Source organism: Microtus ochrogaster, assembly GCF_000317375.1.
Source record: "Microtus ochrogaster isolate Prairie Vole_2 chromosome 6 unlocalized genomic scaffold, MicOch1.0 chr6_random_2, whole genome shotgun sequence".
In the NCBI taxonomy this organism is placed as follows: Eukaryota; Metazoa; Chordata; class Mammalia; order Rodentia; family Cricetidae; genus Microtus; species Microtus ochrogaster.
In genome coordinates this window covers 11,521,739-11,538,270 of record NW_004949095.1, presented here as the reverse complement: position 1 = coordinate 11,538,270, position 16,532 = coordinate 11,521,739, and the positions used below count along the sequence as shown (strand labels likewise).

General features: G+C 41.2%; 1 protein-coding gene across 5 annotated transcripts in view; it reads left to right on the top strand.

The window, feature by feature from the left end:
- Dnm3 (dynamin 3) overlaps positions 1–16,532 on the top strand; it is a 495,066-nt gene that overhangs the window by 211,762 nt on the left and 266,772 nt on the right. For 4 of the 5 annotated variants that reach the window (XM_005363963.2, XM_005363962.2, XM_026787594.1 and 1 more), the window contains exon 13: positions 9,832–9,883. In XM_005363963.2, coding sequence (XP_005364020.1) covers positions 9,832–9,883 — 52 coding nt within the window. Of the gene's footprint in view, positions 1–9,831; positions 9,884–10,704; positions 10,735–16,532 lie in introns of all 5 variants that reach the window. The other variant, XM_005363961.2, reaches the window with a different exon arrangement.

Sequence of the window (16,532 nt, the reverse complement as noted above, 5' to 3'; positions counted from 1 at the left end):
CTCTCTCTCTCTCTCTCTCTCTTTCTCTCTTTCGGTGTGTATGTGTGGGTATGTAGTTCATGTGCTCAGGCACATATATGTAAGGCCAGAGGAGGTTGTCTATCATTCTGTGTCTTACTCCTTTTAAGACAGGGCTCTGAACTGGAAGCCCACCATTTCTGCTAGACTGGTGACCACTGAGTTCCGGGGAGCCATCTGTTGTCAACTCCCAATGCTGAGGTTACCAGCTCTACAGCCTTGAGTAGTTTTTTGAGTGGGGACTGAGGATTTGAACTGAAGTTCTCATGCTTGCACAGCAAACTTCTTACCCACTGAACTGTCTCCCTTGCCCCTACTGTTACTTTGTATTAAAATTTATAACTTATGTATGATTATATCTAGAATATTTTAGCTGTTAATTTCATTATCCCAAGGACAATACTTAATTTTCCATTAATATGTATTAACTGTCCATATTAATGGTTCTCAGCATGCTATTCCAATATATGCATACAGCGTGCATTGATCAAATGTAGCCTCCACTTATTCTGCCCCTCATTGTCTAGGGGATTCTATCCCATCAAAGATAATGTTTTGCAGTGAGAATCAAAGGTAAATGTTCTTTCCATTTGTATGCTGAGTACATTTCAGTGTGACTTGGGGTAACTATGAAGATGAAGAAATGTTCATTTCAAAATCGCTTTGAAGGGTTGTGGTATTTTCTGTGCTTTTAAAAATTAAAAAAATATGGTTGTAGCTATAAATTTTAAAGTTGGCAGGCACGCTGTTTCCATCAAGGAAGAAAAGTCAAGCCATATTTGAAGACAATTATGTAAGTATTTCTTAGTTCCAAAGATAGAAAATGAAGGTCGAGCATTGAAACAAAGAGGCCCTTGGTTCATAAGAATTTTAGCAACTTGTCACACTAGTGTACCAGCTCTCAGGTTTGTGGGATGGTGAGGTATGTAGGTGCATGGAATGGTGTTTGCAATGGAGCTGATTTTTTTCCCCTAAAAGTTTGTGGGTTTTTTGTTTGTTTTTTTTTAACAGAAAAATGATAGAATTAGATGATCAGAATTTATTTTTAGGGTACCATTCAGGACATCCCAGGGTTCTTTCTGCTGTAGAATTTGTTCTCTACTGAGTCTGAGGGGCTTCCTTTAAACCTCAAAGCTGTGTGTCCAACACGGACCATAAAATATGTGCCATGTGCAATAAGCCTCAGTAAGTTCTGCTGGAGGCTGGCTTTGGTATTTCCTGGCTTCTAAAAGCTTGGTATTTCAACTATAACAATATCATTTCTCAACCTACAAGATCAGCATTTCAGATGAAAATATCAACTTTCCTCATGACTTCAGAGATTTAATTTATCCTTGTTGAAGAAACTTCCCTAAATTATATTTTCTTAGGTAACCTACGCAGTCTTTGCTATTTGAGAAAATAAGAACAGGGCCAGCTGCTCATTAGTTCGTGTTCCTGTATTCTTCCCAGTCAACTGTTGGAACGCAAGGGCAAACGCCTTTGCTGAGTGTCTTGAGAAGTGAAAGTTCAAGTTTTCGTGCCCTCCCGCATTCGCTCTTAGACATAGATTGCCTCCCAAGTCCCTGAGATTTATGCAGTTAGTAGTTTAAGAGAAATAAGGCTCCAGACGTGGTCCGTTAAAGACACATCCCCACTGTAAGCATCAGACCCCAAGGTCAGTGTACTTTCTTGTCTGCTGAGGAGATCTGAACACCTGTTTTCTCACACTTGAAACGATACAGTGAGCTTATTTCAGATCTTGTTATGTGAGTACCATGAAAATGCCGGGGTTGTGACACTCGCTGTGTCCCTTTCCTGATCCTGTGGAATGCCTCTGTTGCCATTTATCAAAGGCAGGGAGTTAAACCTTCCACTAAATACCAGAGCCAGCAGGGCAAGCAAAGCCCTTTCTTTACGTTCTTCTTTTATGTTTCCCCATAACAAAATTAAATTCTAGAGTAATGATGTTCCTTGTTCTCACTTTTTACACAAGGAGTCCTCTCTCTTGTGCAGCCAAAACTTGGCTATTAGAGTACAACAGATTTTTTTTTTTGGGTGGGACTCACATGCAGGTTGAGTAATAAAGTGTTTGAATGTTTGGTCACTGACTGGGGTAGGTATCTGGTAGAACTCTTAAGTTTGGGCAACTTGGAAAGCAAGGAAAGTATCACTTTAGCATAAAGAACGCTCAGAGTGGGAAAAATAGTCTTCCCAGGGAAGAGCACATCAATTGGTTATCCAGTACCAAACCTGAAAACATGCATACAAGTAACACTATATGCACTAGCAGGTTGCATTTATGTACTTAGGGATATATGTGTGTGTGTTCATATGCATGTATATACACACATGCACATACACATTAGCACATATTTGTACATGACAACAATTAATTAAAAAGATGTCATGAGTTTGCAAGAGAGCAAGGAGGGATATATAGGTGGAATTGGAGGGAAGAAAGGAAAGGGAAAGATGATGTAATTACAATATAATTTGCCCAAAATAAAATAAATAATTAAAAAAATTCAAAAAGCCATCACCTATTCCAGTGAGTTATGAACTCCAATGTTCCAAACATCATTTTAAAGATAAGTGGATTTCCAGTCTTAAACCTGATTTTTTTAATTTAAAATTTTTATATAATTTGCGAATTTCAAATGAGTACTATGTATCGTTTCCATCCCCTTCTCTCTCCTTTCCAACTCGTCCTGTGTTTCCAAACTCCCTCTCAGATTCATGACCTCTTCAATTGCTTTACACACACACACACACACACGCACGCACACATGCATGCACACACTCTCACACACAAACACACATGCACGAATACACACATGCACACGCGCACACACGGTACACGCATGCACACACGCACACACACACATGCACATACACACACATGCACGCACACACACATGCTCGCACACACACGCACGCACACACGGCATACTCCTATTAGTACATTTAGTGTTACTCTTATGTGCATACCTTTAGGGCTGACCAACTGGTATTGAATCACCTATTAGGGGAGATTATTCCCAGAAACAAGAATTTTCCCTCTTTCAGCAACCACTGATTAGCTTTCCGTCTAGGCTGGAGTCCTGTGAGTTTGCTCTCAGTCCGGTTGCTAGCATGTCAGCTGGTGCTGTCGCCGTGTAGGTCTTATCCAGGCATCCATACTGTTCGAATGCACTGGTGCAGCTTTTCTGTTGTATCTTGAAAATACTTTTTGGTACCAGGTGCCGTAGTCCTTTGGTTATTTTCCACAGCCATCCCACAATCTTGCTGGGCTGCTGCCGTTTCCCCTGAGCCTTAGATATAGGGATTGTGTTGTAGATGGATCGTTGGGTCTGGGTAGCACACATCCACTCTGTTGTTTTTAAGAACTCTGTCTTCATTCTTAAAGCTAATCTTGGGGATTAATGATCCTTGTTTTATCATCCCCCACTTCTCACACAGTCCTGTAAGGTTTTCCCACATAATATTCATCCAGAATATTAAGGTCCTACAGAAACCCTTCACCCCCTTTTGATTCAATCTGTTTGGATGGAGCCAGACCTATACACGGTAAGTTGCACTCCTGGGCCTGTCAGGAGTGGCCTTGTTTTTAGGGGGGCGGGTAACATAAAAGAACACTTGGATAGAGCTTTTTCACCCCACAGCAATGTGCCCAACAAGCTTGGAAATGACGGACGCACTTCAAGCCTGCTGATCAGTATAGTAGCTGCTAGCTACATGTGGCTATTGAGCAGTTGAACTGTGCTGGTGAAATAGCTCATGAAAAAAATATTAAAATTTAAATTTGTTTGCCACACCTGCCCATCAGCCACTGAATTGGACAGCGCTGTTTTACAGTACACCGAATTCAGCTACCGTATGATACCCTTCATCAGTGAGTCCTGCTTTGCTGGTGGCTTGGTGATATCCTATAGTGGTAGCTCAGGAGAAAAAAAGAAATTAGGTCTCTTAGTTACCCCTAAAAGAGTCCAAGGCCAGCCACTAGATTATAGAGAAGGGCATTCTGCTGCCTCTTCTCCACCCACGAGTCTATGCATTGCTAAGGTTTCTGCTATTTCCATGTTTTAGGTTTTTGTTTTTGTTTGTCTGTTTGTTTTGAAGCAGGCCGGTGCTACATGCATGCCCTGACTTTAGCTCCAGTGCCCATGCGTCTCGTGAGTTCTCCATTTCCTCATGGCACCCGAGTCCCTTTAAGTTGATCTAAGAGTCTATATGCTTTCTCCACCTCCTCTTTTATATTTCACCTTTTAACCCCTACAGTCTGGTCTCTGCCACAGCTCTCTAGTGTGGCTGTTTTTGTCCAGGACAAAATAGTTTAACAATGGATAGCTCTGAGTGTGCCATTTGACACCATTGAGTAGTCCCTGTTGAAGAGATCTGGACCTTTGCTTCAGTGATCTGCCCCTCCACACACTCTTTTCTGCTTTTCCTATTTCTACTCCAGCCTGTCTTTTTCAGCTGTCTCTGGGGGTCGTTCATCTCTGCGTTATCTCTTCCCTAGACTGCTTCCTTTGTTGTTCAATGCATTATGCCCAACCAAACTTACTGGCTCCTGTGCTCAGTTACCAACTTTCTTGGCAGACTCTGAATCCAGACCTGCATTCTGGGGTCTTCTTCCTGAATTATACACGATGTTCCGCTTCCTCCTACACGTTCTGTTTACATGTCCAAGAGAAGCCTCAACCCAGCATCCCCTAAGTGCATCTCCAGGTCGTAATCTCCACTTCTTCCTTCGTTCCCTTCTCCGTGGATGGGAACTCATGGTTGCTCACACCGGAAGTAGGATGTCACTCTGCATGTCTTACTCTCTATCTGCCTCTCTCTCCGTCCTTGTCAAGTTGGTTTGGTTTTATCTCCGTTTTTTGTTTCTGAGTTTGACCACTTGCTTCTCTCATCACTTCTTTACCAAAGTTATCCTCTTAATGGGGAAACTACAACAGTTTCTGTTGCGGGAGGTCCTTCCGCTCCTCCAGCCTATAGCCGCTGAGATACCACGCCCATTGGGGCGTGGTCTCTCTCCCTTTAAAAAAGCGGCCACTTCCTTCTCTCGCTCTCTTCAAGTTTCCCTGCTTCCTGTCCTGGTCCTTTTCATCCTTCCTGGGATTCGCCACTGCTTTTAGGACAAAGTTTGAATTAATTAGCAAAATTTCCAAAGCCTTCTATCTCTGTCTTCTACCCATATCTTCACCTTGTTACATTGTCATCAGCCCTCTCTAGTCTATTTAGCAACTTTATATCCCAGCAAGTGTTAGCATTTTGTAGCCCCCAAATAAACATTATTGATGCTTTCCTACATGTTTCTTCAGAGCATTTAATCTCTTTTGCAGCTAAACTTTGTTTGTTTGGTTATTCATAACTATGGCATAAAAGCAACATCCCAAAAATATTCCGTGAGAAACTGGTAAAGTGGCGCAGTAGGTAAAGGTGCCTGCCGCCAAGTCTGACAACCCAAGTTCAATCCCCAGGACCACATGATGAAAGGAAAGAAATCACTCCTGCAGATTGTGCTTACAGCGCACCACACATGCATCGCTGCATGCACATGCCTCCCAAATAAATAAATAAATAAAACGTTAAAGATGTATTTCTTAAGAAACTACCATAAACTTTGTGTTTGGTACTATCAATGGCAAACGTGTTAGAAGGTAGTAAGACACATACAGTGCCGTCTGTTATCAAAGAACATTGGAGAGGCGACAAAGAGCTGCGTCTGACACTAGCCTGCTTATTCAGCATGGACACAAACTGAAGGCTTTGGGGGCTCACGGCAAGGAGAGAGAACTGGAGCTTCTCAGAAGGCAGGATTCATGAACTGAGCTTGATTTGACTTTGAACGCCGAGGATGACTCCAGCATTTGAAGGAGCTGCTCTGGGCTGGCTGCTTCCCGCTTCCGGCCTTCAGAGTCAATAATGCCCATTTTGGGGAAGAAATGTTTCTAAAAGCAACTCTTTGGTCGTACTATTTTCTAGCCTAGAAACACTGAATGCTATCTGTTGTCCTTTGCTGACCAAATTCACTGTAACTGGCCCAAACAGTTTTTGGTCTAGAAGGATTTTAAAGTCATTTACAAATTGAGTCCATGACTCCACCGAAGTTTCCCCTGCAGCTTCCCTGAATACTCATTTCCCCACACCCTGGCTTTGCTAACACTCTTCCTATGGGATCCAGTAAATGTATGTCTTCTTATGTTAACATTTGTATCTCAAGTTTTCTATAAAAATCTCAGGATAGCAGGCTGAAGTAACGCTCCTTGTCCCTGACTGTTGTGAGTATTCCCTATGTATAGGACTCAGCTGACAAATGGTCGCACACCTCCTAGGCACACTCTCCTGATACTTCCGTCTTTGTGTTAAACAGAGGAGGACAGAAGGGAAGAAGTAAGGTTCTATAGCTTTCTTTTTGTTTGGATGGCTTCTAGTGGACTCTTAATTTTTATAAAAGATTCAATTTCTTATTTACTTTAAAAATTATTTCTCAAGCATAAATACATTAAACTTGGTATAGTTTATGCTGTAGTATCTGGAAAAACCTTGCACAGTAACTTGTATGTAAAGAATAATTAAGGGATTAACAACAAACATTGATAGATATAATAAAAGCTGAGGTAACTTTATCCCAAATCAGAAAATGAGACTCTTTTTTCTTTCTAATAATCCTCTTGTTTGTTTTAATAAAGCTTATCCTTTATTTGTTGTATTTTGTGTGTATATATGTAATAAATATTATACATAATATATAAAAATACAATATATAATTTATATAACACATATTTATATATTGTGCATAGTATTTATTACATGTGTGCATATGTGTATTACATATATATACACACATATATTAAATATCGTACACACATATGTTCTTCACTTGAACTAACTTTTGGCTAAAAGGACCAATTTTAAAGGTTGCTGCACTAAAATTTTTGATTTATGTCAAATTGAAATATTGTTTACGAGCATATTTTATAAAATAACTACGATGACCAGCTAAGTATCCATATCCAAAAAATCCAAGGACTCAAATTAACTTAAATTCTTCACGTTTTATCATGAACACATTCTTAAATAATTCAGTCATTAAGCTATCAAGAGTTATGATAATGGGTGTGTTTTAATTAAATAGCTTACCTTTTTATTACTTATGGAACAACTGTGTCAACCTAAGTACATAATTACCAGCCATATGTTTGAATTTATGGGGGCAGTTACTGAAAAAAAAGGTATTCATTAGGTACAAAGTGTTTATTCTAACCCTAGAGTATTTTAGATTGAGTCGTAAAATCGCTGTTTTTCCTATGTGACCATGTGAGTGGTAGTTAGTAAACAGGCGCAGTTCCCTACAGAAACCCTGGTAGTGGAAATGCCCTTTGTCTAATATTGCTAATAAGCACTGAGAGGAACTTGCATCGCCAGGAGGCATGGACCTAGGAAGAGCCTAAGAAGCCTGTGTAAGTGTGTCGGTGGAAGGGTCCTTGCCCAGCATGCCGGAGGTCTTCTGCTCCATCTCTAACACTGCAGAAAACCCCAAATGGAAATCAAAACTTACCACCCAGACAGACAGAATCCTGAAGCTAAGAAACAGCTCATTCAGTTCCCCTTCCTCCCCTGTCCAAGCCACCCACACCCCTGACTATTCACACCTTCACACGTTGCCACTGAGAAACGGTGGTTTGATGGGATCAAGCTCCGCCCAAGGTTGGGTTCTGCTTCGTTTTCCCCAACTTATTTTAAGAGAATCTACACATAACATAAAGTCCACGGGGATTTATTAAAAAGCTTGCTTCTGGGTCTGTTGTAGTTTTAAAGTGTTTATACTCATTAGAGGTCTGTTAAAGACATGTCCCCTTAAAACAAAATCATATATAGGAAGATAACCATAACCAAGGCACACTCACAGTGCAGCAGACATTGTCCTGTTTATTCCTAGAAGAGGAACAAGCCCAGGGGGCCTCTGGGAAGGTGTCTTTGGTGACAGAGGGAGAGACTGAAGTTCAGGGGGAACAGTATTTGAGACACCCAGTGTGCCAGGCTTGGTGGGCAGCCAGAGGGCAGTGTGGGCACATGGGATCCTGGCCACAGACAGAATCAAGCCTTTTACATCCTTGCTTACAAAACACTGAGAACTGTAGGCTGAGATACCTCAAAGGAATGGTTGAAAAGAAATGAAGGGAATTGGGCATTTAGCTAAAAATTATAAAACTATGGGTTTTTTTCTTTAGAAAGAAACTGAAATTAGTAAATTAGTAATGAAAAACAAAAATACACACAAAATATCTCCAGTGGCCAAAAATGTAGTATTACCGTCTGCTGCCCACCCTGCCTGGCCTCAGCTGAGTGCAGTGTGGTTTTTATGAGTTTGGGTGGAGGCAAGCAGCTTAAACACATCAGGGGAGATTACAGAAAGCTGCTGGTTTGAACAACTGTTCTAAGTGGGGTTTTGATTTCTATCTTGTTACCAAACCATAACATCCAATCACTGAGCAGAGAGCTTCTGGCTTTAGTGTACCTCTTCTTTCTTGCAGACCATCCCACTGTCCTCTGAAACAGCTACTGTAAACTTTAGATGAACTGACTGAGGGTAGGGCATCGCTAATCTTGCCAGAATACCCAAGATGAGTTGTGTTTTCTCATCACAGATCTATGGACCACCGAGCAGAAGTCTTCGCTCTTCTGAGAGCTAGAATAACATCATACTTACTAGAATAGGCTCTGGGGCTAAGAGTGATGACTGACTTTAACCTTTCCTCCCGGCTCCCTGGGAAGCGGGGAGTATAATAGCAGCGGCCTCACAGGACTCTTCATCAATAGATACCTTCTGCTGCCAACTTTGTAAGCCCCGGGAGAGAGAGCATTAAGCAAGCAGAGGTAAAGCCTCGCTCACAGGGTGCTTCCAGTTAGATGTGGAAGGGTGTGTGTGGATAAACAGACACAAAACCAACTACGGCAGGCCGGACGGCGAAATGTCACAATGAGAAACAAAGGAGGCCACAGGGTGGGGGTACCTGAAGGAAAGCATAGGCCCACATTAAAATTGTGATCAACGTAGGCCTCACTGACAAGATAAGTTGGGGCTAACACTTGAAGAGATGTTGGGAGCCTTGCAAAAGTATAGGAGAGATATCTTTTTTATATAAATTTATTTATTTATTAAAATTTTCCACTTCCTCCCCTCCTCCTATTTCCCTCCCACTCCCCTCTCCCCTCCCTCCAGTCCTAAGAGAAGTCGGGGTGCATCTTTAGAGCAGCAGCAAGCTAGCATGAAGCCTCTTGTGGAGGCCTATGCTGAGTGGCTCTGGCAAAGCGGTGACTGGATTTCACCAATGATTAAGCTAATGAGAAGAGGATATACGTCAAAATGGCAGAGAAGGACATAAATTGAGGAAGGCCTGGGAATCTATAGCAAGAACTTTGGCATTGGCCTTTGAGTAAAACAGTGTTGTTGGAAGTAGAGGGTACTGAGCAGAAAATAATACCTATGTCACAGAAAGTGACATACCACTAAGTATTAAGTATTAATTTGATGCCCATTCCCATTATTTTGCACACCAGGGGAAGCCTCCCCCCAACGCATCAAACCATTGTTACTAATGTAGGTTTTTCCACAGGGAGTTAGTATAGTTTTTGTTGGTGGTTGCTAATTGCTGCAAGAAATCCCACTGGGTTGTTTTATCTTCCAGAATTAGATGGACCTGGGTTGTAGCGATGACTTCTGCCTTGAGTTTTTAAAGTATGTGATGTATTTTTGTGTCTGTTACTTGTTCACCAAAACACATCTTGCATTTCTTCAGTGCTGCTCTCCTTTGCTTTTCTCAGTGCTCAGCAGAGGAGCAGTCAGGTTCACAAGAAAAGCACAATTGGAAATCAGGTAGGAACCATGCAAGAGACCCAGTGCATGCATGCCCCAAAGCATCGGAACTAAACTGCTTGACTGACAAGTTTTTTAAATGCAAATTAATCACACGTAGCTTTTGCTTAAGATGCAGCTTTCTGTTTTATTTTTGCTTTTCAAAGTCTTTGGAGCAAACTTTGCACTTTGTTTTGGCTGTTTTTGCAGTTAACCTTACCGCCTCAACTTAAGTAACCCCCGCTATTTGCTGTGCGTTTTGCATTAGACTTCTTGTGTCCTCTTTTGCTTGCTTCTGTTACCACCGAACTTAATTTAACATTGAATTTGAGGCAGTTCAAGGGTGAAAATATGGTGAGTTGCTGCATGGGCTTCCGGGTGCTGCTGGCTAGTTCACACGTTCGCACAGCTTGGTAACAGTGAAGAGAGCCCAGAAGGAAGGCAGAGCTGGGTTCAAACTCTGCCACGCCAAATTTCTTTTGCTTGATGATGATGCTCATTGCTAAGGCCTTCTGATCACTTGAGTTTTTTGAGTTTTGGGGCTGACCTGCTGTCTGACTAATAGCGCTCTGCAGAGATTGTATTAACTCCGGCAGTTTGCTGTTTCTTCTATGTTTTATGTGATAATGAATATTTGCATTGTTATTTCTTTTCAAGTCAAAACAATGATGATTTTTAAAAGCTTTTTTTTTTAAACGCAGAGGTACAATTATTGAACAAATTGAAACCTCTGCTCTAGATGTTTTTTTCCCATTGTTTTGAAAGGAGAAGAGGTAATAACAGACTTTATCTTAAAACTTTTTTTTTTCTGAACTAAAGCATATAATTCTTTGCTATTTCAGGGAACCAATCTTCCGCCTTCAAGGCAAATTGTACGAGCTAAGTTCTGTAAGCTTTACTGTTGCTTTTTTATTTAGCTTCCCAAGGGCACAGTTTGTCTTTAACTGATTAACTCAACTAGCGCTTGCTACTAATTTTTTTTTTAAAGAAAACTTAGGTTGTCTTGTTCATAACACCCTATCACTGAAACAAAACTCCTCTTCGGAGGGTTATCCTTCACTGCTAATAACTTGCTGTGACTGAAAGGTATGAACTAGTAAACCCTATGATGCTGTAATAATAAACCCTTAACCTGGTGGGTGCTTTGATGATTCTCTAATTTTAATGGGCCTTAAAATCATTAAAATCATTAACGCTCTCCACTCCATCCCCTTCTTTTTCTGCTTTGTTGGTCTGAGACAATACGCCTTTCTCTTTCCCCTGCATAATAATGTTTTCAATAAATGTACACGATGCTTCTAAAAGGTGGGTGAACACTGATTATATAACTTTAATATATTTATCTGTAAGCTTACCCAATTCCAATTATTTGTATGTTTTAAGAATAAAAATCCCAAAGCAAACTTACATTGTTTTTATATGACTGCAGATTTGAATCTTTTAATACATTTTACAGAAGTATAAAGGCATGATCAAGCTATTTGAGAAAGATTTAAACAGAAGCTGTGTTCTCATTTGTACCACGAAGGAAATAAGCTTGTCCTCCCAACTGCACAGGTTGAGAAGGAGGTTGGCACATGAGTCAGGTATTTGCCCCTAATATTTAGGAAAAAACAAGCTTTGAATCTAGGTATTCAACTTTAATCATGCTCTTTAGTAGCCATGGGGATTTATCCAAAATGATCCCAAGCTTGCTCAGATGTGTACTGGGAAGAATAGAAATATATATATAAAAATTATGTGGGGGAAGTTTGCAGGAGGATGAAACAAGAGGATTGTCACAAGTTCAAGTCCAACCTGAGCTACATAGTGAGATCCAGTCCAATGGGATACAGAATGAATTAAATAGGGAATCTCTACAGGGTGATTACAAGAGTCTGAACTATATGCGTAAGGATGCTTCCACAGCCAAGTAGAAGATACACACATACCCTAGAAAGAGAACAATCCTTGCTTCCAGAAGGCATGTGCTACTTGGAACATTTAGATGAAGATGTATGAAGTATAATTAGTCAAATAGTTATAGAAGTTATAGGATGAGGAAAATGAAGTATTTGAAAAATTAGAAGTCACAACAAATTATTCCAATGCCCACAATGTCTAGATTGCGGCTTCATGTGGTGTGGGTTTACCTATAAAGGTTTCCTCCCTGGTTGGTGGTAATGTATGTCTTTAATTCCAGCATTTGGAAAGCAGAAACAGGTGGGTCTCTGATTTTGAGGCTAATCTGGTCTCCATAGTGAGTTTCAGGACAGCCAGAGGTATACAGAGAAACCCTGACTCAAAAAAAAAAAAGTTTACACAGGTCAGAAGCTACAGCAAGGAAATGCAGTAGTTTGATGGCACAGGTACCTACTTTATATAAGATTTGAGAGGAAGCCTGAAATTGTATTGCTCTCAATTAGAGAAGCTCTAAATGCTAAGATCATGACTGTGTTTCTGCGACTTCACTTTTGCCAAGAACATCAAATCCCACACATTTCAGAGGTTTTGTAACCCAAGATAACAGAATTAGGAGCATGTTGGAAAATAGTACTTGGGGTCACTCAAGTCTTGAAATCCAGAATTATTTTATTTCTAATGCTTTAGAAAAACAGTACATATACTGTGGCATGCAGGACCCAATATTCTTGTGGGATCAGAGGGAGCACTGTGTCAACCAGCGTAACCCATTTTTGTAGTGAAACAAGTTAGTAGGCACAGCAGGGAGGCCAAACGAAAGCAGCAAATCCGCTTGTTTCAGGACAGATTTTGCTGTCAACTAAAAGAAATAATCTCAGTTTGCAACTCTTAGTTTATGACTCTCAATAACTTACTTTCCAGAATCAAATCCAGATATTTATAACACAAGAGCATATTTTTCAGAGGACCTTTTATAGTTGTCTGCTTAGCAGAAGTACACTATCACAACTTAAAGTTGTTTTATTTATGAATCTAGGTATTTGATGTCTGCTTGGATTTGTATAAAATTAGCTTTGCCTATGAAAAGATGCAGAGCCAGGACCTTTAGATCCCACCCTTCCAACTGCTACTACCTGTACAATAAAGCTGAAAGGTCCCACGGTGTCTCTCAAGCGGTAATGTCCATTCTGCTATCCTCTCGGGGCTGCAGGGTATGAGGTAAAAACTACACAACAGAAACAACACAAAGTCAGTCCTACCCCACTTGTTTTTATTGCCTTGAAATTTTAGTCGACTTACAAATCGATGCCAACATGTAACACAAAAAATTTATAATTACACAATTTACATAAAGTTGAGTTTTGTACAATTTCAATGGAAGCTTCAGCTGTCTCTGTGCTCATCAGATGTGTATTTAAAATCTAAATATGCCAAAGCCTGTGGCAATGCTTAGAGTAGTAAGATGTACTCAGGGTCCAGTTGGGGATGTTGGTATGTAAGCAGTATATGCTCTACTAAATTCTATAGACTTCTGCTCACTCAAGTCTTACTGAAACATCACTTCTGCAAGAGGCTAGCCTTTTCATGTCCCGTATGTCTGATTACACTCCCTCCTCAGAGTCTCACATTATCTCATTTTGTTGTTCACATTTTTCTTATGGCATTTTGTCTACTGCCATGAGGCTCAGAGTTCCATCAGAGTATTGTCGTCTCCCGAGGGCAGACACAGAAGTCACAGGAACATTTTAGAAGCATCCTGCTGCTTGTGGGATGGAGGGAGACTGTGAAGGGGAGGCAAGATGGAGAACGGAGACTAGTCAGGTGTTCTGGATAAGAAATTATAGATAGTTCTGAGTTAGTGGCAATGCTGATAAATTCAAGAATTTGATGAAACAGAAAGAACTTCAGAAGCCTGTGATGAATTGGAGGCCAGAACAAGGGCTTGAGACTCCATCGCTCTCAGCCTTCTGATTTGGGCACAGGAAAGGACCATAGAGGGTTAGATATGGATTCAGACTCAAAACAGGATGGCCATTGAGTGTACGTCTGGATTCACAATGTTGGAAGCCAGAGCAAACACATCACGGGAGATTGGATGGATGTGTCTCTGAGAAGAGACAAAGAGCATCTTCAAAGTACAGGAGAGCCCTTGGTAGATTTCCAAAAGGGAAGGGATACCAACTGGTTCTTATATCAGGGAAGTCTAGAGAATAGTGTCAAAGGGTGTGCAAGTACAGATGCTGGAACTAATAGTGTTTTTGAAGAAACATGTTAAAAACGCAAATATTGGTATAAGGAAGCATACAGAGGCAGGCAAATATGGTTACAACCATTTTTAGGCGTGAGTTGCCCTTCCAGGCTTATGACTGAGCAGACTCACTGACAAAGGGAAGATAAGGAAGATAAATTAGACTAGGTAAGAAAAGAAGGTAGGAGTTGTTTGTGCTTATTGGGGACATCGTTATGACTTGGGATTTGGGAGTCATGTAGCGCAGAGGGGTGTGTTTTAGAGTTGTCGCTATTTAAAGTCGTTATCAAAGTCATGGGAGAGATGAGATTAGCTCCAAAGGGTGACAACATTGAAAGAAATATAAGGTTCAAAGGGTGATGAATAAAAGATTGGAATCCATGGGGAACTGAAAAGAAGATCAAGAGGTGGTAAGAAAGGTTGGACAACCTAGAGAAGACAACATTAAGGAGAAGGGCTACAGGGAAAACTCCATCCTCAGCTAAGGAGCTGGCAATCACTGCAGCTGGTTCTTCTCATGGAGAGAACATGCCAAGGAAAAATAGTCAGTTGCAGTGGATGCTTGGGGAATTTCAGGAAGCTTAGGGGAAGTTGTTAGGTGGTAGGGAGTGCCAGGCACCATCTGAGACCTAGTGATAATAGCAACCCTATGGTCTTAAAGACAGTTCTTCTAGTCTATAGCTGGACGCTGTCATAAAGCTGAAGATATATAAAGCTGAACCTGTTCTGAGCTGAGATTCCTCCATAGTCAACATAGAAGGTCAAGAGGAAAACTACATTGCAGTTTTGCAGAGAGAAAAGTACCACTTAATATGAGTGGCTTGAACTGTGCATAAACCAGGAGACATCAACAAGTAGCAAACAACCCCAGCATCTTGATAGCTCAATACAATTAAAGCCTGATTCAGTATGCTCTGACAGCTCCACGAAGTCAGGAAGATGGCTGTCCCACTCTCAAGGTGAAGACTTTGTCACTGTGACAAGATGCTCGAGGGAAACAACTTACAGAAGCAAGTAGGACTTGGACTCATAGTTTCAGTCCATGCTGTACTGGATTCTTTGTTTTTCACCATCCTGAGCCAGAGCATCGTGGTGGACAGGGCAGATTAAGGCTGAGTTGCTCACCTTGAGGCAGCCAGGAAGCTGAGATTGAGGAACGGACGGACAGATAGAGGATACACCTTTCCAAGAGCATCAATTGTACATATCCAGTTACCTTTACTTGCTATAGTTAAAAAATTATTAATTCCTTGCTACACATTAATCTATCAGCTTGTCAGAACTTTCATGTCTGGTGGTTTTCTGAAAACTGATCAGCTGGCAATCAGGCCTTGACCCTAGAAGTCCCAAGGGACATTTCATATTAAAACTATAACATGGCCAGATTTGAGACTTCACTCAGACTTGTATCCCTTTTCCATTTGATGGAAAAAATGAGAAGGAGGTTTTAATGACATTTGGCTTCATATTCTACTAACCAGGGCACCATCATTTGGATTCACCAAATGACATGGAAAGCAGGAAGGTATATCTGAGGCGGTGCTGAGGAAAAAGAAAAAAAAAGATGATGTTGACAGAAAATTGAAAGGAAATTGACCAGCTGGGATACTGGAGGTGTCTTTGAAGACAGAGAAAATGTGTCCTAGGGTTGAGGGGAAGCAGAAGTGAGGTGTGGGATTGAAGTTACTGAACTGATGATGTCTTTGAACGTCACTTGAGAGCTGAGGTTGTTACCTGATAAAGGAGTTGCAGGTGCTGGATGGGGAGCGCATGGGATGCCAGGGACAGACATGGGCCTTCCTGGCCTTAAGATGTGAGTACCGAAACACAAATGGGATGCAATTTTCTAGACTTTAATATGTTAGGGGGGAAAGAGGAATGGTTGACATTTAAATGACTAATAATTCACACTTTGGCCCCCACGGTGTAGGACAGAAAAGTCGCTGATGTGGTCATGGGCCCCAGACTGCACTCACCTGCCACTGGGAGAATCCAAAGTGATTTTCCTGAGGCAGGAGGAGATCCCATGCTTGCCTGGGCCACATGTGGTACCTCAGAGGCTCAGGCTTACTGCTTGTGTATTTTGTATCATTGTGCTCAGCACTACTCCAGCACAGTGACTGCCTGCTCCCTAGCTGAAAGTGGAGTGTTCCGTGCAGGCTTTTCCTCATTTTACCCCCTTTAACCTGACCCTTAGCTGATTTCCTGGTACTGATATTTACATAAGTTTGGATTCTTTCAGCTGTAGGTTTCAGGAAACTCAACTTAAAAGACTCTGGAAAAGCGATCTTATTAATCTTATTAATGTATATAATTGAAATGAGGGGATAGTAGAATTGTGGATTAATTCATGGCCCAGGCTGGCTCCTTCCATATTTTTTGGCTCTATTCTTTGGCTATTTGGCTCCAATGTGACAGCAATTATTGCTCAGGGTATTTCCTGTCCAACAACAGGAATGAAGAAGTTTCTAGGAAATTAGACTGCTGATTCATGTGCTTCTATCCAACCAACCCCTGGGG